Consider the following 22,359-nt stretch of genomic DNA (forward strand, 5'->3'; position numbering starts at 1 on the left):
GGGGATGGATCCCAGGGCGAGGGTGGGGGGTTCATGCCACAGGCCAGGCTGGCTCTGCCTTGTTTGGGCTCTCCAGCAGCACACTGGGAGGGGTTTGCTGATGCCAGCTCTGCCCTCAGCAGAGAATGAAGCAGTTGTAGCGTAGACACCGAGCTTCAGATCTCTTAAAGTCTGCTGATGTGTTTATTCTGCCTGCACACAGCAGAGCATCTGCAGACCTCGTGCTTTCCTGCTGATCCCACGGCACAGGAATGTTCATTCTTGTCAGGATCCTGTCTTAGTGGAGGTGAGACTGAAGAGAAACCAAGAGAAACCACCTTTGGGGTGTGAAAAACCACCCTCTCTGCTCTGCTCTGCTCTGGTGAGAGCCACCTGAGCTGTGTCCAGCTCTGGACCCCAGCGTGACAAGGACACGGAGCTGCTGAGGTGACACCAGAAGAGGCCATGGAGATGTTCTGAGGGCTGAGCCCCTCTGCTCGGGACCCAGGCTGGGAAAACTGGAGAAGGCTCCGGGAGATCTCAGAGCCCCTTCCAGTGCCTAAAGGGGCTCTAAGAGAGCTGGAGAGGGAATGGGGACAAGGGCTCGGAGCGATGGAACTGCTTCCCATTGGCAAAGGCAGGGACAGTTGGGATACTGGGGAGAAATCCTTCGCTGTGAGGGTGGGGAGCACTGGCACAGACCATCTGCGGCTGCCCCATCCCCGGCAGGGTCCAAGGCCGTGTTGGAGGGGCTCCAAGACCAAGGAAGGTGTCGCTACCATGGCAGGGGTGACTCTGGGTGGCATTAGATGGCACTTGGGGGCAGTTGGTGTCCCCAGGTGGCACTGGGTGGCACTTAAGGGAGGCCGCGCCCCCTTGCTGCCCACGCCCTCTTGGCAGCCACGTGGTGTCACGTAGCCAGGCCGACGTGGTGACGTCAGGCGGCGGCGGCGCGGCGGAGCCCGCCCCCTCCCAAGATGGCGTCGCTGCTGCAATCGGAGCGGGTGCTGTACCTGGTGCGCGGCGAGAAGGAGCTGCGGGCGCCGCTGCCGCAGCTGTACTTCTGCCGCTACTGCAGCGAGCTCCGCTCACTTGAGTGCGTCTCGCACGAGGTAACAGCGGACCGGCCGCGCCGCACCCGCGCACCGGGTGGGACCGGGCGGGACCGGGCGGGACCGGGCGGGACGGTGCTCTCTCTACGCGCAGCGATTGGGTCGCACTCCTGCCTCTCACTCCTTTTCTCCTTTGGTATTGGTTGTTAGCGCGGCTGGCGGGTGGGCGTAGCGCTCCACGGAGCGCGCTGATTGGCCGCGAGTGATGGTGGGGCGGGGCTGAGTGTTGATTGGCTGTGCGCGCCTGTCCGTCGGCGGAGCTCGGGCTGTGATTGGCTGAGGCGAGCGCCCAGGCACAGGGGCGGTTCCCCTCATGGGGGCCGAGACCCCCTAAACGGGCCCGGCCGGGGGAGCGGGGATCCCCACCCAGACCTCAGTGGGGCCCGACCGGGGCCGCGAGGACCCCTCACCCTCGCGGGGACCTTTGGGTCTAGACCGCACCCTTCCCCACACCAATGCCCATCGGGCCCGGCCGACCCCCAGACCCACACCCCATGTCGATTTTTGCTGTGGAGGGCTGTGTGTGTTTTTTGCAGCTACGATTTTTGGTGTGGAGGGGGGGTTTGGCTTCGTAAATTGTCATATTAAAATCGCCGAGATTGGTTTTGATGGAAGAATGGGTGAATTAAGAAATTGTGATGGATTTGGGAAGCCTTGAAGGAATGACTGTGCAGCCCAGATCTCAGAAAAAGCAGCTTAATGAAATTAAGGCCTCTGAAGTGTGGATTTGTGACCTGGTTGTATCCATCATGAATTCACTGTGGTGTGAGCAGTGCAGTCATTGTGCGTGGCCATGCTTAATAATTAGTTTGAATTCCTCCTCAAGAATGGGGCCCCAGTCTTGCTGCTGTTGTTTTAATAGACAAAATTCACCATGACAGCCGAGAGACACAAAGCATCTTCTGAAATATGCATATTCTGAAATATCTGACCAGTGTAACTGTGAGGACACAATAAATTTAGGTCTAAATAGAAAATAAAAATTAAAATTTTTGTTCAAGCTGAAAAATGAGATTCTGTTAACTGCTAAAGGTCAACACTCAGCTGATCTTTTCCCATTTACAAGGCAGAGTAGTTTAATCCATTCTGCCTAAAGAAACCTTATAATTTATGTTATTAAAGATCAAAATCTGGCTGACATGGGCTAAGGTTTTGCATACCAAAAAACATCTCAAGCCTTTCCTGGCTTCACCTTGCTGATGCAAGATACAAATCCTTGTTGGATCATGTGGCAGTTTGGGGCTTTTTGGGCAAAGGTGTGTCAGATAATGTGTGTGATGTGGCTGCGTCTTTTTCAGGTTGACTCTCACTACTGCCCCAGCTGCCTGGAAAACATGCCTTCAGCTGAAGCCAAGCTGAAAAAGAACAGGTAAAGTTTCTTTGGGTTTTTTTTTTCATCAAGTCTCCCTGTTTAAAACAGTCCCTTCCCATGTCTGTCTGAAACTCTTCCAAAATTACATAGCTGCTTGTTGTATTTGAGTCTGTTTTGGGGAATAAGTGTCTTTCCATGATGTATCAGGGGAAGTGTCTTTCCATGATGAACAGGGCTGTTCATGTTCAGGACTTTTGGGATTTTTTTAATGACCTGGCCTCATAATACAGAGGTTTTTTAGTATCACTTTGTGTTTCTCACTGCTGCTGCTCTTATGCTGACTCTGAATCCCCCAAGTTCCCGTCACAGCCCGTTGTCCCTTGCGCTGTTGCCTAGGAGTTAATGATCTGTTGTTTTAGTGCTGGTGTGGTTGCTGGGAGCATTTCTCTCAGCCTGGCACCCTTCTCAGAGCCCTGCCTTGTTGTTTGCAGGTGTGCCAACTGCTTTGACTGCCCGTGCTGCATGCACACCCTTTCCACACGGGCCACGAGCATCCCTGCGCCGCTGCCCGACGACCCGGCCAAGACCACCATGAAGAAAGCCTATTACCTGGCCTGTGGCTTCTGCCGCTGGACTTCCCGGGATGTGGGCATGGCAGACAAGTCTGTTGGTAAGGGACAGTTCAAAGACACAAAACTGAGTGACAGCATGGGCCCAGTTTGTGTTTTGAAGGTAACAGGTAATCCAGTTAGTTCCAGCAAAGTTTGCCAATTTCCAGCTTGGCACCGCTCTGTCGGCCAGGGCAAGTGGCGGCAAACTGAGGACATTTTCCATGGGAAAAAGAAATCATTTCCCCAGGGTCTGGGGATCAGATCGAAGGTGGCGTTTGGAGCTCTAAGGACTTGAAGGGTCCTAGTTGCTGGCAGTTTTAGTTTTGGGGGAATCCAGCAAAGTTTGCAAATTTCTAGAATGGCAGAGAAGTCTGTTGGTAAGGGACAGTTAAAAGACTGTCTTGGTGTCTGTTAAGGAAGGCAGGAGCCTCCCCTGAAATGGAGAATGAAAACCCTCCCCACCCGTCCAAATTGCTATAAATTTTAAATTATAAGGAGCTCTCAGGCAAAAAAAATATGGGAGGAGGAAATAACAGATCTTTAATAGGGAAGAAAATAAAAGGATAAAATAAACAATCCAGTACACTAGAGCAACACTGACAGAATCAGAACTCAGCCTGGACACCCTGTTGGTCAGGGTGTTGGTAGTCCAATTGGAAACGTGGCTGCAGCCCTCCTGGAGTGTCAGGGGTGGTTCTTCTGGAGCAGGGATCCTGTAGAAAGGTGTAGTCTTCCTCTGAAGATCCAGTGGAAGAAGAGGTAGCTGCTATTCCTCTGAGAAATCCAGTGGAGAAGCTGTGCTGGTATTCCAAAATCTACAGATTATATCTGGATAGGAATGCTTGGCTCCTCCTTCTGGGCAGAGCATCTCCCAATGGGATGCTGTAGTTCTTATCAGTCAGGCAGTGACATTCAATAGCCTGTTATCAGCAGATGTCCCCTCCAGAGGGGAGGGGATCACTGATTGTGATCACTCAGAGAGAGATAAGGAAAACTGCCACTCCACAAAAGACAACTGCCATACAGATGGTAATAGAATACATCTTGCCTTGCAATCTGGAACAGACACAAAACTGAGTTACAGCATGAGCCCAGTCTGTGTTTTGAAGGTAACAGATAATACAGCTAGCTCCAGACTTGTGCTATGGACTTGATATCTGGTGAGGATTGGAGTTGTAGTTGGAAATTCACAGGAAAACTCTTTGTTGCTGAAGACTCCTCTGAAGAGATGAGCTGAGTTAGTGGAATTGTGTGACCCACTTTCATGCCTGTGTTACCTGACTAGTGAGAAAACTGTCAAACTGTTTTAGTCAGTGCACTCTCCCCACTGCTGAGATCTTGTTTGTGTGCTTTCACAGGCTTTGAAGTGCTCAGTCTGACAGCATAAACACCTAATTTATTTTCCATCACTTTTGTTCACTTAGACTTATTCCAGAGTTGCTAGTCAGTGTTTGAACTTGGCTTTTCTCTTCACAAGAGCATAGAACAAAGCTTTCATCTATTTTTTTGGTACATGAGATGTACAGAAAATATCTGTTAGGTGGGGTTGGGTAGGCCAAGCAGATCCTCTGGCTTCTAGTGTTGATGTGAGTGAAAATGGAGCTGAGGATGCAGAGACAGCAGCAGCCAGTTATAAGAGATGCACATATAAACACAAGTACCTGCTGCTGAAGTCACTCCTGGGTGCTGTCCTAAGTGTCTCTCAAGCAACATTTGTTTAAAAACACAATATAAAAGCTGTCAGACCTCCTTCATTCCAAACCTGCCTGTGCAACTCTTTCAGAGGTGTATATTTGTAAAGACATGAACTTAAACAATTGCAATGGTAGGTGTAGGAAAAATAGGGAATGCCATATTTTATAAATAACACCAAGATAGGTGAGTGTTGGGTGTGATTTCTGTGTGGCATCTGGAAACCTCCTGTGGACTTTGCTTTTTCTCTTCTCTTGTGCAGCGAGTGGGGGCTGGCAGGAGCCGGAGAATCCTCACACACAGAGGGTGAGTGAGTGGGAAAGCTGTGCTTGGGCTGAAATGCATCAGCCAGAAAGAACTGTTAGAGTGTCAGGCCCTCTCAATCACTTTTTCTGCATCTATATAATCCTTCAGATACCAGTTCCAGTTCCTAATCTGCACCTTGAATGGAGGGAAGGCCTCTTAGAGGCTGCCCTGAGGATATCGCAGTATAAAATCTCCTTTTGAGAAGAAGCTCAGTTGAAATCAACCTATCTAATGGTGCTATTAAGGTGAATGTGCTGTGTATGTATGTGAAAAAAAGCTGTTTTCTAATCAAAAGTGTGTCCAGGATCTGGAAAACACAACTGCACCTTTAACACCCTTCCCTTTTACCCGTTAGAGCTCCACTCTAAACATGACCAGCCTTGGGGAGCGGGGAAAAGATGCTAAAGATGCTGTTTGCTCTGCCAATCCAAATTGCTCGGAGTTGGCCACATGGCATTACTCTATGCAGTCATAGCAAATTCATGAACAAAGTCTCAGTTGCTGAATTGCAAAGTGAGAATTGGACACTGCCCTCCAATACACATCATTCCCAGGAAGGGTCATTTTGTCTTAACATGTTAAGGTACACAGGCTTGCACAATACAGCTGGTACTAGGAACAGAGTGAAACAAGCAGCAGGAACCCCAGCTAGTTCACAAAGAAATGCTGCAGCTGAGGTGACAGTACTCCCTTTCCTCCCTCCAGATTAACAAACTGGTTGAGTACTACCAGCAGCTGGCTCAGAAGGAGAAGATCGAGCGGGACAGGAAGAAGCTGGTGCGACGCCGCAACTACGTTCCACTGGCCTTCTCGGTGAGCTGCTGTGCCATCCTCTCAGAGCAGCAAAAGGGATCCACAACAGCCTCAACCTGGAAAACTAGACAGCTGGTAGCATGATAGGGCTGCCCAACTTTGGCTAATTGAGGACAACATGAAGAAAATGAGGCTTTCTTTAGGGATGAACACTTTTACACTCATTACTGTGTATTACATTACCACTCTCTCTGATAGTCCTCCCCAGCAGTGCCAGGTTTATACTTGCCATGCCTAGGAATATGTTCTCCAGCAGTGAAGTGCAGTCCAACTGCAGCCACATTGCCAGTGGCAGCTCTTTCTCAGGACAGTTCATCCCACAGCTTAGTGACAGATAGATCAGCATTGTCTGACACTTCTCTGCATGAAATCTCTACTGAAGTTAACCTTAAGACTTGGTTGTGGCTTGAATGACTTGTTTATTGTACCTGGCAGGTAAATGCTCACTTTGTTTAGCTGAGTGACTGCATATGCTTGCTACTTCAATGAATTGTGCTTGCTCTGTGCCCTTGCTTGTGTCTTATGGCTGCATTTTTTGTCTCCGTTGCTACCTGCTGCTATTTTGGGGGCTCTCCACAGCAACACACTATACACGTAGTGGTAAGTCTTTTCACAGTTTCTGCTGGTGTTAAAGCTCTCATGGTACCAACTGAAGGGGAGTAACAGATCCTACACCATGCCTCAGGGCCTCTGTCTTAGGTGTGCCTAGAACAAACACAGGTGAAGCCTAACTCTTCAGAGGGTAACATTTGTTACAAAAATATTTTGTGTTAGTTTAGAAACAGGGCAGTGTCTTGAGTAAGTAATGTACCCTTGAAAAGCAGTCCTTCACCAAATTAGGCTGAAACACAGCTGTCTGCTTGGCCAAGGCAGGTGGCACTAGCATTAATCATCTCATCCTTGAAAAATCACCAGAGTAGGCTCACATTTCTCATTTGGTGAGAATTCAGGTTTTGAGCCCTGCCCAGAAGGAAGATGTCTGCCCCTAAGCACCCTGCATACAGCTCAGCTGCAGAAAGCTGAGGAGTAGCTCAGCTATTGCTGGTGAATGAGACTTGTAGGTAAGGAGGCTTGCAGGAACTTTTGACAGCTTTCAGCTGCTTTAAGTAGTGCTACAGAGCCTTTCAGATGGATGCATAACCACATCAACCCACTGTTTTTGGCAACTGAGCTCTCATTCTACACTACTTGACATGGAGTTGCTCTGAAGAGAATATCCAGGGAATATGTGTCAGTAGTGCAGGCTGATGATTTGTGGAAGGAGCAAAAAGCTTTATTAGCAGTAGCCACACACATCTGTCTTTCCCCATCTGCAGTGCAGTGGGAATTGTTTTCTCCTTGCTAACAGTTTAAGCAGAAAAATGTATCTTAGCAAGCGATGAATACCTTTTCCTTTTTGCTTTCCTTTGCTTGTACCCCCATGCTTGTCATGCAGCTCAAAGGATGAGTTTGCAGCAGGTTTTTGTGTCCCATCAGAGGCAGACCTGAGGGTGACAGTTCCTTTTTTCCTTGTAGGACAAATACAGCCTTGGAACGAGGCTGCAGCGCCAGAGGCCCGGAGCTCCCATCAGTGCCCTCGCTGGACTCTCGTGAGTCTCAGGGTCAGGGTTATGTTTGTGGGGAGCATTGGAGGGGTAGGCAAAGAGGAGTAAAGCAGCTCTAGAAAGATGATAGACAATTAGCAGATAGCAGTGAGAGGAGATTTCTCCTTCTGAGCACTGGAGAGGTGTCAGATCCTCAGGCATCTCTGTGCAGCATCTCCAAATGTTCTGCTTTCTCCCAAGAGGAGCAAGGGACTGCTCACACCCTTGTTGCAATTATTGTTGTGCAATCTCAGCTCTCACTGTCTTCTGGGCTATAATGCAGTTGCTGTCAGAGCACACATGCCCTATTTCATGACTGAGTTGCCCCTTATTTTGCTTCAGCCTGAAAGAAGGAGAAGACCACAAGGAGATCAAGATCGAGCCAGCTGATGCAGTGGAAGAAGTGGAGCCTCTTCCTGAAGATTACTACACAAGACCAATCAATCTGACAGAAGGTAAAACCTTAGTATTCTGTCACTTTTTGGCTTATATTTTGTAACATGGGCATTGCCTACAAGTCTGTGACATTTCGTCATGACCCAAGTTCCTGGTCATTTTTATGCTGGGATTGAAATACTGGGAAATACTTGACTTTTTAAATGGTAACTTTGAATCCAGCCTCAGCTTCATGTTGTTCATGCAAAGAAGTCATGTTGTACATGGCTACAGAGCCAGAAGGCCTGAAAGGTTATTTAATTTTCTTGCTGGCCTTAATTTCTGTGTGGATGGAGAAAAAAGCTGATGTCCTTTTTCAAATAATAGCAGGAAATAAGGAAATAGCAGCTGCTGGGGATCTGGAACAGAAGTGGGCTGTTGAGTAACAATTGCGCATTGCTTTGACATCAGCTTGGAGCAGCCTGTGTACACTTGCCAGTTCTTTAGCTGACTCATAAATTTAATCCATAAATACTGTAAATTGATCAGTAAGACTTGATGTGAACAGGATAAACCAGCAGGTACAGGAGTGTTGTGGGCTTCCAGCTGAGGTAGCTCCAAGTGGAACGGATGATGTTGGTAGTTCTGCAGGCCTACGAAGTCTGCCAGTATCAATTAATTTATGAAAGGTTTATGGAAAGAAGTAGATCTTCTTGGTCTCCTTTTCTCATCAGGCTGTTGGCATTGTGAGTTTGATGCTGCTGAAGAAGACAGCTTTCCTGGTTCCTCACAGTGAGGAAAAGGCTGCCAGGTGGCTCACTTGCCTCTTAGGTACTGAAACAGTGAGGAACCTGCATTTTGAGAGAAACCCATGGGAGGTTTTGGCTGCTGGGAGTTTCTTGCTTTGGGAACTGTTTTCTCTAATTCTGCGTGTGAGTCTGAGTTATGCAAACTCCTTGCTAAGAAGCTCTGTATTGTACTCATGCAGCACCCAGCTGTGAGGGTAACAAGGATGTGAAACTCATTTGCTGTGGTGAGGGAAAGAACTGTGTTCTAGATGGTTAGAAAACTCTTGTTTCCATCCCAGTTCAGCTGTGAAAAAAGATGTGAGTACCTTGTTTCTCCTGGGCTAACACTGATGTTGTTCTCATGTTACTGTGCCCAGTCAGGGCAGCCCTTTATTCAGCTTTTGCCTTTCTATTTATTTCTAGAAATGTGATAGTTGCCAGTGCCTTCTGAATTACAAGGTGCAGGTGAAATTAAGTCTCTTAGAGATGGTGGCAGATCTCCACACAGTGTGAGGTGCATATGTAGAATCCATTTTCAGTTCCTGAGACATTTCTTTGTCTTGCTTTCTGTCATGCTGCCAGTGACGACTCTGCGGCAGCGCCTGCTGCAGCCTGACTTCCAGCCCATCTGCGCTTCCCAGCTCTACCCACGTCACAAGCACCTGCTGATCAAACGCTCGCTGCGCTGCCGGGTAGGCAATTCCATCCTGAGCTCTGCCCCTGTTACAGGAGCCTCCTCCAGCCAGGTCTCATGAGCTCTCAGAGGCCTGGAACACACCCAAGATAGCTCAGCTACCCTTGGAGGCAGAAAAATCAGCAGGATGGCTTCTGTTGCAATGTTGGAAACAAAAAGTTTAATAAGAGGCAAAATAACAAACAGAGAAAAACTGAGCTAGGTGCAGGAGGTCTTTGCTCTTGGTAAAACACCTTACAAAAGAAATTAGTTTTTTTGTTTACTTCTTTTTCTAGTCAATTGCCCAGGCAGGACTTTTTGGCTTCTGTCCAATTAACTATCTTTAAGTTTGAGGTGAAGTCTCCTAGGCCTATGAGGTGGCTTTTTCACCTAATCAAAGAGAGAAACTTCCGAGCTTCTTTCCTTTTTAAGGAGGCAAAGGATAGTTTTGTCACTCTGTCAACAAAGAGCACACTCCTACATGCCCTTTCCAGGCTCTCAGCACTTGGGTGCTGGGAAATGGGCTCTGTGCTCTTCTTTCAAAAGAAATGGCTCAAATGCTTCTGATTGTTGAAAGTTCTCAGTCAAGTTAGTGGTAGCAGCATTAAGGGGTTGAGGGAGGCTGTCATGTCTCTGGTGTGATGACAGTTGTGAAAGGGGGACAATACTGTCAAGGATGTATAAAGACACCAAGGTGGTTTGTGCTAGTGCCCTGTCTAGCCAAGAATACTGCCAGTGCAGTTGAAATAAAAAAAAATTTTTGTTGTTACTAAGGACAAAAGTCAACAAAGAAAATATTAGGGAGAGGCAGTGCAGAATACTGAAGATGTCACTAGAGTGAAGGCAGGAAGATGGTATTTCAGAGAAGCATAGCAGAGATCTGTGAAGACAGGCAAGGGTTAAATCCAAGTTCTGCTGTTGGTTTTCTACATGGCCCTTACTACACTATTGGTTTTCTCAGTCATACAAGGATGTTTATTTATCTAGTTCCTAAAGTAATTATTGTAAGTATTTAAGGTGCAGGATGCTGAACAAATGCAGAGTATTTTCTCAGAAATAAGTAATCTCAGACTGATCCAGTATTTGAAGAGTAGCCTGTGAGGAGATCAGGATTTCTAGCTGCTTCATTTTTTAATGGATTCTGGAGCATAAGGCAGTTATTTGTGCTGCAGTCAGTGTCCAGGTGTTTTCAAGACTGGTTCAAAGTCTTGTGTTTCTGAGGTTGTGCTGGCAGTGCTGGATATGACATTTTGGAGTATCAATAGCTGAGCACATGGGTGGCTACAGGCACCCCAGATAGTTTTTGTGTGCTGTGCTGGGGGCTGTAATGTCATGGCTGGTGACACAGCACTTGTGGCTCTGATTCTTCAGTGTGTGACTGCACACTGTCTTTGGTACTGACTTAAATACCTTTCTCTCTAGAAATGTGAACATAACCTGAGCAAACCAGAATTCAATCCAACCTCTATCAAATTCAAGATCCAGCTGGTTGCTGTGTAAGTAAGAAATGGGGACTGGGGACAACAACTCCCTGTTCATGCTTAGTTAATGCCTTCTATTTTAATTTCCTTTGACCTCTTGTGGGATTGTGTCATCCCTTAGGATGGTGTAATCACCTTTTTAAATATATTTAGCTTATCTGTAATAGGTTTGCTTGCTGATCTACTAAAGATTTCAGCAGTTTGACAAAAACACTTCATGCTGTGCCAGCCCCAGACTGCAGCAGGGTTTTGTAGGGTTAGGGTTATGGAGCAAAAGGACACTTCATTTTTCCTTTTAGGAAAGCTCTAATAGCTTTGCAGACAGCAACACAGTCCCTCACAGTCATTTGCTCTGTTGTTTTGTAGTAACTACATCCCTGAAGTGAGAATCATGTCTATTCCCAACCTGCGCTACATGAAGGTCAGTAGCTTTTCCAGAAATGTCTTAGGCTAAGACATAGCCAGGAGCTGTGAATGTGGGATCTTTCTGGAAGATGACATGGTGTGATGATTGTTTCCTGAGGGCTCCACTCACTCCATTTAGAGGGTACAGGGTTTAAAGGAGTGGCCAGAGTAACTCTGCATGTACTTGTCACTGCAGCAGCAGATTGCTGTGCAGTGTGACATCATCACTTGCCAATGTCTGAAGAATAAAGGGTGTGGAATTGAGATCTCAGTTAGACTCCCAAGATACATATTTCTTTATTAAGAGTTTTGCATGGTATTGATGCCTTTTTTATGGACGGGGGGCAGTCACTGTCCATCCATTGAGAGGATGTGATGCAATTTTTGAATGTGTTGAGTCAGAGAAGATGGAGGTGCTTACAGTAACAATGATTTTTAGCACAATTGCTTCTTGAACTGTGATTCCTGAATCTCCCCAGGAGAGCCAAGTCCTTCTGACTCTGACTAACCCTGTGGAGAACGTCACACATGTCACATTGCTGGAGTGTGAGGAGGGAGATCCTGATAACATCAACAGCACTGCCAAGGTATTGATTGTAACCTCCTGCTGGGTAAGCCCATGGGTTTACCACTCCCATTTGTCCTTCCACAGGACACACTTTTCATATGTACTTCAACCCCTGCTAACTGTGCTGCATTTCCCTCCTTGGAGCATAAATTACTGTCACCAAGATAAACAGCAGCTCATTAATTATTTTGAAATTTTGGCTGTTCCTTGAGATCCAAAACCCAAGGGAGAAATTTATTATTTCACTGGCAGGGTAGTAATCAGGCTGTCCTGGAGCAGAGAAAAGCTGCAGATGAGTCAGTTTTCTGTTAAACTGCAGTGAAGCAGACCTCAGAAGAGGAGAGCCCTCCTGCTTGCACTGCTAAAAGGCTTCTTTCTCTCCCTGCTCTGTTTCAGGTGGCAGTTCCTCCTAAGGAGCTTATTCTGGCTGGCAAAGATGCTGCAGCAGAATATGATGAGCTGGCAGAGCCTCAAGACTTCCAGGATGATCCTGAGTGAGTGTCCTGTGGGGATCCTCTCCCTTAAAAACTCAGCTCTTTGAGTAATTCCCTCTCCTCCTGTCTGTCTTCAGTGTGGTTTGAGTTCCTCTGAGAGCATTGTTCCACTTGGAACAATGCTTTGAGAACTTGGCTGACCCAGTGTTCCTGTGTGTTCTGCCCTGCAGCATTATTGCCTTTAGAAAAGCCAATAAGGTGGGAGTTTTCATCAAGGTCACCCCACAGAAAGAAGAGGGCGAGGTGACCGTGAGTTTCAAGATGAAGCACGAGTTCAAAAACCTCACTGCTCCCATCAGGCCCAACGAGGATGGTGACCACACCTCGGAGGTGATCTGGCTCACCCACCACGTGGAGCTCAGCCTCGGGCCCGTGCTCCCCTAGCGCCTCCCAGCGCCTGCTCCCGACGGCTGGATGGACTGGCACCCTGAGAAAGCACCTCTGAAAGGTTCTCCAGAGCTCCTCTGTGATGTGTGGGTGTGCCACGGGCCCGGCCAGCTGCCAGGAGGGGGCTGAGCTGCCGTGGTTTGGGCTGGTTTGTTCTCTCCCCCCTTGTGTAGTGCCCACTAACCACCACTCCACTTCCCTTCACTGCCCCAGGCTAGAGTAACTTGCAGCACGACTTAGAGCACAGAAAAAGATCTCCCTCCAGGTTTGCACTGAATTGGGCTTTATCTAGAGATGATTAGGGCTGAATTTGGATTTATCAGCAGAAAAGTAGCCATACTGTTTTTTTCTCAGCCCACAAACCTGATGTTACATACCCAATAATGAACAACTTCTCTTTCACACAGAGCAATGCCCTTCCCAAACAAACATTTTAAGGAGTGTCCCTGCCTTCTGCATTCTGGCAAGTTACTGCCAGCAGCATGATCTTTTAGTTTGGTTTTCTGCTCCCTCATAGGATACCTCAACTGTGGGGGCTGGGCCACAGAGCCCTACCCTTCTGGCATATGTAGCTTGCTTAGCCAAGGTGGCAGATGTTTTTTCACAAAGGAGTTGATCAGTTTGCCTTTAAACTTTAAACATAGTGTACTGTAGTGTTCATGGATCTGACTGGCAACCAAGCCTGCTGCATCTCAGCTGGATGTGGCAGCAGGATGTGCTGCAAGCTGAGAATTCAGGTGCTGTTGCAGCTCTCAGAATGCTCTGGAGAGGCAAGGATGCTCCAGAGAGGCTCCCTGGCAGACCTCAGCTCAGTAAATGTTGTGTTGCTAGGGGTTGTAGCAATGAGGGTATGAAACCTGGAGAGTTAAGATTAGTTCTGGTAATTATAAAGCTACAGTGGTGATTTGGGTTCATAATCTTTGTTTTTCCAGTTAGGGTGGGTGGGAGGGAGGTGTAAAGGTGGAAACTCATTATGTGTTAATGACACACACTGTACCAGAAGGTCATTTACCCAGGGTATAATTTGGCTGCAGTCCAAGCTAAAATGGGTGATTAAGAGCTGTGTATCCAGGAGACTGAATTACTGAGAAGTGCATGGCTGGTGCAGGCAGGTGAGATGGCTCTTCCTGCAGAGCATTCCCACTTCAGACCTTGACCTTTGTTAAACATTTCTGAGGGGCTTTGACACCCTGCTGTGCTGGGAAAGGCTTGAACGCCAGCCAGCCATGGCCCTGTCATGATGCTTGTGCCATGGCTCTGCCAATCCTCTGCATGGAGGGGCAGCATGAGGCTGCCTGCTCCCTGGGGGAGTGGTGCAGCACCCCAAAACATCTCCCTTAGCTCAAGGAACCTGCTGTGGTGTGCTGGGGGGCTCACAGCCCTGCTCCTGCAGCGGGTCTCAAAGCAGCGAGGCATCACGTTTACAGCTCTGTGTAGGTGACACACAGATGTACAGCATGAGTTTGAGACTTGTAGTTAGTAGTTAATGTGTAGTGCTAGTGCCTGCTGTGGCTTTCCCTGTCCGGATAACAAAGCACTTCACCTCTGGCCACAACTTCTCCTGTTCAGTAGCCAAAACAGCTGCTGCATTTTGACAGCACCACAGAAAGACCTCCCAGGACCAAAGCCTGGAGCTGTGCCTGGGGCTGGGGTTTGCTGCAGGCAACGTGACCTGGGCTCTTCTCACTACAAACAAAAGGTGCACTGGGCTGTGGCGCTCTGAGCTCGGCGAGCTGCTCTCCCCTCCCTGCAGGTGCTGTAGGCCATAGGAAAGGTATTGCCGTGTCCCTGCCTCTGTCCCTTCTCCCCGACAGGCGCCTGTTGCCTTGTGCTTGACGTCGTGTAGTGACCTTCAATAAACCACACGTGGCTCTCGGATTCTGTGCGCTGGCTCTTATTCCAAAACAATCATTATTTAAACAGCACAAAAGGCGGAGCTCCCCCCGCTTTTCCCAATGGTCTCGTCCCCGTGCTCCCCCGCTCGTTGCGCGTGGTCTCGCCCGTCGAGCCGTGCCTGGAGCGCCCCCTGCCGCTGTGACGTCACCGCTCGCGCAGCCCGCCTTTTCCGTCACGGCGCTGGTGGAAGTGGCGTCACTTCCGGCCGCCGCCTGCCGGTAGCGGAGCGGGGCCGCCATGTCCACATCGCTGGGCTCCAACACCTACAACCGGCAGAACTGGGAGGATGCGGTGAGCGGGGCGGCCGCGAGGGGCCGGGGCAGCCAGGAGGGGCGGGCCTGGGCCGGCGGGGCCCTGCTCCGCCGCGGGAGCGCGGGGGGCGGCAAGGCCGCGAGGCGGGCGGAGTGCGGGGAGGCGGCCCCGGGGCTGAGACCTGCCCTGGGGACGCGCTGCCCTCCCTGGGGACCCGCTGCTTTCCCTGGGGACCCGCCACCTGCGGCTGAGCCGCCCCGGGGGGATGTGCCGCGGTTCCCCGGCTCTCCCTGCGGCCCAAAGGGAACGAGCTGCCCGCCGCTCCTTCCCCCGCGCCGCCGTGAGGGGCTGGAGCAGCTGCGGGGCTGAGCTGGGCCTCTCGGGTGGCCCTGGCCGCGTCCCTTCCAGCTGAAGCCTCCCCAGAGTGGGCCCAGTGCAGACAATCGCTGCTGAGGGATAACGGGGGCGGTGTCACCTGCTGCAGTCTGGGCACTGACAGGTTCACAACGCAAGAATACGATTTTTCTCAAGAATACACTTTTTATTCGGTTATTCTAAGTTTTACTCCAAGCTCCAATAGCCACCAGATTATGATTCTGTAGTAGTTTGGGCCAGGGTCGTGGCTTGCAGGTCTCCCAGTGTCTCTGAATCCATTTGCATTTTTTAATTTGTCTGATGAGTTAAACTAGATAATTTTTCAGAGTGTGACTTGAATGCTGTTGTGATGGCAGAGCTTGTTACAAATTCCCAATTTTCTTCTTGCTCGATTCAGGACTTCCCTATCCTGTGCCAGACGTGTCTTGGAGAAAATCCCTACATTCGGATGGTAGGTGCCTGTTGGGCCCTGCAGCCCTTCCCTTTCTCTGTGGTGGCCCTAAAACTGTGGGTTTGGGGACTGAAATAGGGCTGGGTACAGGAGGAGGTGCTGAAATGAGCACACACTCCTGATCAGCTGGTTCTGCACAACAGGATCTGGTTCCAGCTGTTGTTGGTGTGTAATATCACAGTTAGGGGTGTGATTTAAGAACAAATCAATCACAGAGAAGAGAAGATGATCCAGTCCAGTGTCTGGAGTGCAGGAAATGGTAGAAAATGAAATTTTAGTATTGGCAAGGTCCAACATGGAGAGCTGTGAACTGCTCAAATTCTAATTAGTGCAATTTCTAAAATGCGACAAACATGCACCTCTAAAATTAAGTTAAAGGTGATTTATGAAGGTAGTTTAAATTCCTGTTTGTTTGCCTAGGTTTGCTCTGTGCAGGGTGAGTCACCCCACGTTCTGTTGCTTTTCTCTGCCTGGCCTGGTTGCCCATGACCTACATTGACATTATCTCCTCCACATTCATGTTCCACAAATTTTCTGAGAGATTGGTTTGTTCTTATAACCCTAATGCTACTATAGAGGATATTTCAAAACCTGTTTGTTTCCATGGGTTATTTAATGTAACATCATCTTTCCTTAAAAAGAGCTGATAATGTTCCTTTTCATTCTCACCTTTCATCAGTACAGGAGGTGGGACTTAAAGTACTCTGTGACTTGAAAGTTTCTAAACCAAAAGTGTATTGAAAGTATTTAGGATTTATATTTTTTGTCCTGCTTACCTTCCAAGGTGTAAGCCAAATACGTAGGGATGAGTGAGTCTAAATGAAGCATAAATATGAAAAAACCTACTGTGTTATCATATCAATTATATGTTTCATGTTTTACTTTTATTTTTATATTTCAGACCAAAGAAAAATATGGAAAAGAATGCAAGGTATGTTTGTGTGTTTTGAAGAAATACTGTCAAAATTGGTGCAGATCTAGGAACAATCCATTTTAATGATTAAAAACTGTCAGCTTCAGAAGAGTGCTTATCTGGGTTAACTTAAAATATTTATGTAACTATTTAAATTTTTAGATCGGTCTACTGTGCTTGTTAGACAGAGTCAGTTCTAAAATAGTAAAATTATTGAGCAAATCCGAGTCTGTGTAAACAAATCTTCATGTTTATTAGAATGAGGTTTGCAAATACTCTTGTACTATATGTGAAGTTATTGCAGGATTTTAAATGATACGTGTTTTCTTGGGTGAGTTTCTTATTTTTACTGAGAAGTGCAAAATACCTGGAGTTTGGGTTTTACTGTATGTTATTCATGGCTATTTGATGATTTGTGTTGGCTGTCCAAGAAATAAGCCACACTTATTTCCAAGAGCAAGAAATGCTCAGAGTTGCCTGGACTGAGAAAATTAAAGGAGGTTTTTGCCCTTTTATCAGTTTTCATCTGAGGTGGAGAAAAGGTATAATTTGGAGTCTGCACATACTGAGATTGTATTGTGTACTCAAGCTGTGCCTGCAGAGGAAGCAAATGCATCATTCCATGAGATAAGAGGGAGCATCACTCTTCTGCACCAAAGCTCTCATAACCTCCTCCAGGTTGCTGCTGTGCTGGTGCCTGATGTATCCATCATTGTAATTCATCTCTAGAAGCTCCACACTGACATCACCTGGAATCAAAGAGAATTTATGTATCTTTGAGTAGATCTGCATTTAAATAAATAAATGCAATAAATAAAAAGAAAAACAGCAAAAAAAAAAAAAAAAAAAAAAAGAAAAACAACAACAAACAAACCAGCTTCCCTAACACTTATTCCTGTCAAAATAAAACCCCAATTAGAAATGAGTTTTTCCTGAGCTCTGAGTCTTAGCTTTAGGACAAAGAAGTTGTATTTATGGTCTGGAGAAGGTGGATGAGTTTGGAGTGTGTTTCCATGCCAGAAGCAGACAGTAGCTGTGTGCAGGGTGAACCAAGTGCCACCTTTGTGTCCCAGATTTGTGCCAGGCCCTTCACGGTGTTCCGCTGGTGCCCCGGCGTGCGGATGCGCTTCAAGAAGACAGAAGTGTGCCAGACCTGCAGCAAGCTGAAGAATGTCTGTCAGACCTGCCTGCTCGACCTGGAATATGGTGTGTACCCAAAAACCTCATCTGGGACAGGGAGCTGCCCTCTGAAATGGGAGCTGATGAAATCACTTTGAATCTGTGCATGTTATTGGCACTGCACAGTCTTTGAGAAGAACAGCTCTTGTCTCTTCAGGGCAAAGTGTTTTCCCTGAGCAGCAGATGATTTACCTCTGGTCAGTGCAGATTGCAGAAATCACTATTTCTGCTCTTTCAGCTTATTCTTCATATGGATTGGTTGGGGTTTTTTGTTTCATTTTAGGTTTGCCTATCCAAGTCCGGGATGCAGGACTCTCCCTTAAGGATGAAATGCCTAAATCTGACGTCAACAAAGAGTACTACACCCAGAACATGGAGCGAGAGGTGAGTGTAGCCAGCCATGATCCTGCTTTTTGGGTGCCTATGTGTGTGTGAGGAGGAAAGGGCAGCAGTGACCTAGCTTCTCTTAAAACCACTTGCTTGCTCTTATTCTGTGCATTAGTGTTCAGTGCTGATACACTCATAATTATTTGTGTTCTACCTGCTTTTAGATAGCCAATTCTGATGGCACCAGACCAGTTGGTGCACTAGGAAAAGCTACTTCTACCAGTGACATGCTGCTGAAGCTGGCCCGAACCACTCCATACTACAAACGCAACCGTCCTCACATCTGTTCCTTCTGGGTAAAAGGAGAGTGCAAGAGAGGAGAGGAGTGTCCCTACAGGTACAGACACAGCTTGGACAGTCCATCTCTTCACCATGGTCAGATGCAGCTTCCCTTGGAGATGCTGCAGTGGGCAGGAGATACTACAGTGATTTGGGTCAAGGCAACACTTGCATCCAGTGCCAGCAAATGAATCTCTGTGGTGGCAAGTTGGTTTGTGAGAAGTTGGCTGTGTCCTTTGCCAAAGCAGTGACTGCAGCTCTTCTCTTGTGTAGTCAATTTTTCCCCTTTGTGGCGTCAGTCCCCTCAAGCAGAGATCTTTGTATTTGAACAAGAGGCTGTTTCAAACCCAGCTCTTGTGTTTTGTAGTGCTGAGTGTTGAGCTGTCAGAAGCACCATTCATTCAGAACTTGACGCAGTCCTGGCTGCAGTTGAAGTCTTCAGGGCTTTGTTCCATTTTGGCATGTTTATGTGGACAGGGTTAAGGATATAATTGACCCGAGGCTTTGAGAAGGGAAACTGGCAGCTACAGTAATTTTAATCCATTCAGTCATCCCTGATGTTATAAAGTGCTTTGTTTGCTGCACCTTAGACATGAGAAACCTACAGATCCAGATGATCCTCTGGCTGACCAGAACATCAAGGATCGTTACTATGGAATTAATGATCCTGTGGCTGACAAACTTCTGAAACGAGCATCAACCATGCCTCGTCTAGATCCTCCTGAAGACAAGACTATTACTACACTGTATGTTGGAGGGCTTGGAGATACCATCACTGAATCAGATCTCAGGTGTGTTGGTGAATCTGTATTGCCCTTGCCTTTTTGTTTGACACTTTGATAATGACTCTTCAAGTGAGGAACAAAAATAAATCTGGATTACAGGTTTTTTTTAATGGGGAACTGGTTGGTGGGCAAGTGCAGAGGAGTACCAGCTTTTTGGAGAACAAGAAGGAACATTTCAAATGCTTTGATTAAAATTTATCTCTTTTAAGATGAGTCATCCCTTTGTGCTGTTGGGGATACTGTGGAACCCTTTTTACAAGGAGTTCCTGTATCTAGCTAGCTACTGAGAGAAGCTGCTGCAGAGCTTTAATTGCTCCATAATTGCATGGAGGGCAAATTATGATTAACTGATTGATTATTGATTTCTAATGATTAGTTTGAACTGGAAATGGAGAAGATAAAGTTTCTGAGCATGCCTATCTCACCTGCTCTGTACCCTGTGAGTAGGAGGAGTGGGGAATCATAATAATTTTTTTTGGTCCTGTACAGAAATCACTTCTACCAGTTTGGGGAGATCCGGACGATCACGGTGGTGCAGAGGCAGCAATGTGCTTTCATCCAGTTTGCCACCAGGCAGGCTGCAGAGGTGGCTGCTGAGAAATCCTTCAACAAACTCATCGTCAACGGCCGCAGGCTCAACGTCAAATGGGGAAGGTAAGGGTTGGGGAAGGAAGCCTGGAGGATTTGTAAGTTCTTCTCTCAGTTTACAGACTTGACTGGCAGGATTGGGTATTATGCAGAAGTTGATACTTGTTTGGTAAATAGTTGGGGTCCTCTTGTATTTTGGGGTTTTTTTTTTACAATGGGATCTGGCTTGGAGATGACACAAGTAGCATAGGACATTTCTTGGCTGAGGATTATGGATGAGTTTTGGTAGCTTTGCTCCTAGTCTATCTCCTGTAAACACTGTTTGCAAACTTGGTACCATCTGTCTGATGTTCTGTGAGTTTTTCATCTTTGCCCTGAAGAAACGGATCTGGAATAGATAATGTGAAGCCACTCTGGTGTAAATATCTCCTTAGCCTGATTTTCTCATCCTTGTTCTCAAACTTTTGTCTGTTTTTCAGGTCCCAGGCAGCAAGAGGAAAAGAAAAGGACAAGGAAGGCACTACAGAATCGGGGATAAAGCTGGAGCCAGTTCCAGGACTTCCTGGAGGTAAGGGAGTTGTATCCATCTCTGAAACACTTAATGCTGACCCACTTCCATGAGTGAGACTGGAAGTTAAACTTCCAGGAGCAGTTACAGTTCAGGATGTTAGAGGCTGTGGTGAGCCCAGAGCAGTTACAGTAGGTTTGCAGCAGATCCAGCTGGATGGGAGATGAGCTTTGTCAACAGATCCTTGATGAAAAGAGAGCTCTTTATGTGATGAGTGAAAAGTTAAAGCTGACTTCAGCTTACTTAGCTCACAGATACTTGCAACCCACTCTTTTAATGTCCAGTGAGTGTTGTATGATGGACAGAGCAAAGCTGGTTTCAGATGAAGGAATTTGGTGACTGGGATTTCAGGGCAGTTCAGCTTCTCACTCCAGTTCATACATGCAATAGTAGCAAGAGTTTGCCCTTGTGAAAACATGTGTTGTGCTCCATCTCTGAAGGCAGACACCTCTGCTTGTCTTGCCTGAGAGATTTTCATAACCATATGTACTTTTTCTGCAGCCCTCCCCCCTCCTCCAGCTGCAGAAGAGGAGGCTTCTGCAAATTACTTCAATCTACCTCCAAGTGGCCCTTCAGCTGTGGTGAACATTGCCCTGCCACCTCCTCCTGGCATCGCTCCACCGCCGCCTCCAGGTACCTGTGCTTCCCCCTCAAGAGTGGGTGTGAAATTCAGTGTTAGACAGTCTCTTCCTCCCTGCCAGGCCATGCTGCACTACTGATGCATGCCCTGAGCTGATTTTCCTCGTCCCTGATCACACAGTGTAAACGGATGAGCTAAACTGAGCTGTCAGCACAGTTTAATTAAACTGAGCTGCCTGTTGTGGTTGGTATTTGCTTGCAAATTCCCAGGCATGTTGGAGATCACTGTTACTGGTACTAAGACCTACTCAGTGCTTTTGCTGGCTGTGTAAATGCCACATTAACCCAAACTTCAAAGGGTAATTTTGCAGATGGTTGAATGCTGGCATGTCCTTGGCTCTCTATATATCTATCCAGAGATACTTTTTTTTTCTTTTTAATGGAATTTTGGACTCTCACAGATGCATTTGCTCTGCTCTGTGGTTGAGTAGAAAGGATTTAGATGGATATTAGAGACACCTGCCCAGTCCCCCTACCAGCTTTTATTTGTAAGGATGTGTGTTGGGTAGGGATTGGCCCCAGTTGTACTGAAAAGAGGGGCAGGAGTTCAGGGAGATGGGAGATGTGCACATTTGTGGGGCACAGCTGTCAGCCAGCTGTGGTGTCAGCACTTTGAAGCAGCAGTACACACACATCAGGTTTTCTGTTGCTTTGCCTGAAGCTGCCAACTTTTGTTTCTGCAGGTTTTGGACCACACATGTTCCACGCCATGGGGCCCCCACCTCCCTTCATGAGAGCCCCAGGCCCCATCCACTACCCATCCCAGGATCCCCAGAGGATGGGTGCCCACGCAGGAAAGCACAGCAGCCCCTAGCACGTCCTGCCACCCTCATCCTTGAAGTAAATGTTATTTTCTAGTTACCATGGTAGCACCATATGTTGAGCTGTGGGTGAGCTAGAGATGCCTTATTTCCCTGCTTGCAGCCACAGGGCAAGCTCAGCTCCGTGTCTCCACTTATAATCGGGTTCTTGATATGTTCCAGGTCTTTCTGTTAGTGTGGGGGGTGGGTGGGGGACAGACAGAAGGGCTGTCAGAGGTCTGTGGGTCTGGGGTACCAGAATTACAGTGCTATCTGTGTATCCCATTGGCACACTTTTGAAATAAACTTCTGGAAAAACAAAACCAAACCCTTTTCAAGCCATTTGATATCCTCAGTCGGAATGTTATGGACTGTTAAAATGTAACCAGAGACACTTTTCTGTCAGATAACTAATGATGTATTATTCTAATGAGGTATTAAACCAGGACTGAATAAGAGTTGAAAAACGAGTTCATCAGACCTGCCAAACCCATGGCTTGGCCTTACCACTATACAGAATTTTCCTCCCTCTTTTTTCCTGACTTCTTGATTAAAAAAAGACAAGAAAACAAAGCAGAAGAGGTGTAGCATTTGTGGCACCACAGGCTGGCTTTCTCTGGAGAAAGAGCTGGGCTTTGGGTGTGGGTAATTAGTTCTGTTCTTGTCAG

General features: G+C 47.3%; 2 protein-coding genes across 4 annotated transcripts; both read left to right on the forward strand.

The window, feature by feature from the left end:
* The first annotated feature begins 902 nt into the window (after positions 1–902).
* Positions 903–14,457, forward strand: DCTN4 (dynactin subunit 4). 3 transcript variants are annotated; one of them, XM_054642550.2, is made up of 14 exons: positions 903–1,091; positions 2,390–2,460; positions 2,895–3,073; positions 4,969–5,012; positions 5,718–5,825; positions 6,405–6,425; positions 7,341–7,414; positions 7,751–7,863; positions 9,154–9,263; positions 10,667–10,740; positions 11,092–11,146; positions 11,610–11,717; positions 12,095–12,192; positions 12,363–14,457. In XM_054642550.2, exons 1-14 carry the CDS (start codon positions 957–959, stop codon positions 12,574–12,576), a joined length of 1,404 nt encoding a protein of 467 aa, XP_054498525.1. In that variant the 5' UTR covers positions 903–956; the 3' UTR covers positions 12,577–14,457. The 3 variants fall into 3 exon arrangements, with proteins under 3 accessions (XP_054498525.1, XP_054498526.1, XP_054498527.1); XM_054642552.2 differs by lacking the exon at positions 903–1,091 and adding an exon at positions 1,856–1,874; XM_054642551.2 differs by lacking the exon at positions 6,405–6,425.
* A 164-nt stretch (positions 14,458–14,621) lies between these two features.
* On the forward strand, positions 14,622–22,019 carry RBM22 (RNA binding motif protein 22). Its single transcript, XM_054642553.2, has 11 exons — positions 14,622–14,766; positions 15,500–15,553; positions 16,455–16,484; positions 17,540–17,672; positions 17,929–18,029; positions 18,197–18,369; positions 18,902–19,102; positions 19,586–19,750; positions 20,164–20,252; positions 20,754–20,885; positions 21,575–22,019. Exons 1-11 carry the CDS (start codon positions 14,713–14,715, stop codon positions 21,703–21,705), a joined length of 1,263 nt encoding a protein of 420 aa, XP_054498528.1. The 5' UTR covers positions 14,622–14,712; the 3' UTR covers positions 21,706–22,019.
* Positions 22,020–22,359: the final 340 nt, after the last annotated feature.

This window comes from Agelaius phoeniceus, chromosome 15, assembly GCF_051311805.1.
Source record: "Agelaius phoeniceus isolate bAgePho1 chromosome 15, bAgePho1.hap1, whole genome shotgun sequence".
In the NCBI taxonomy this organism is placed as follows: Eukaryota; Metazoa; Chordata; class Aves; order Passeriformes; family Icteridae; genus Agelaius; species Agelaius phoeniceus.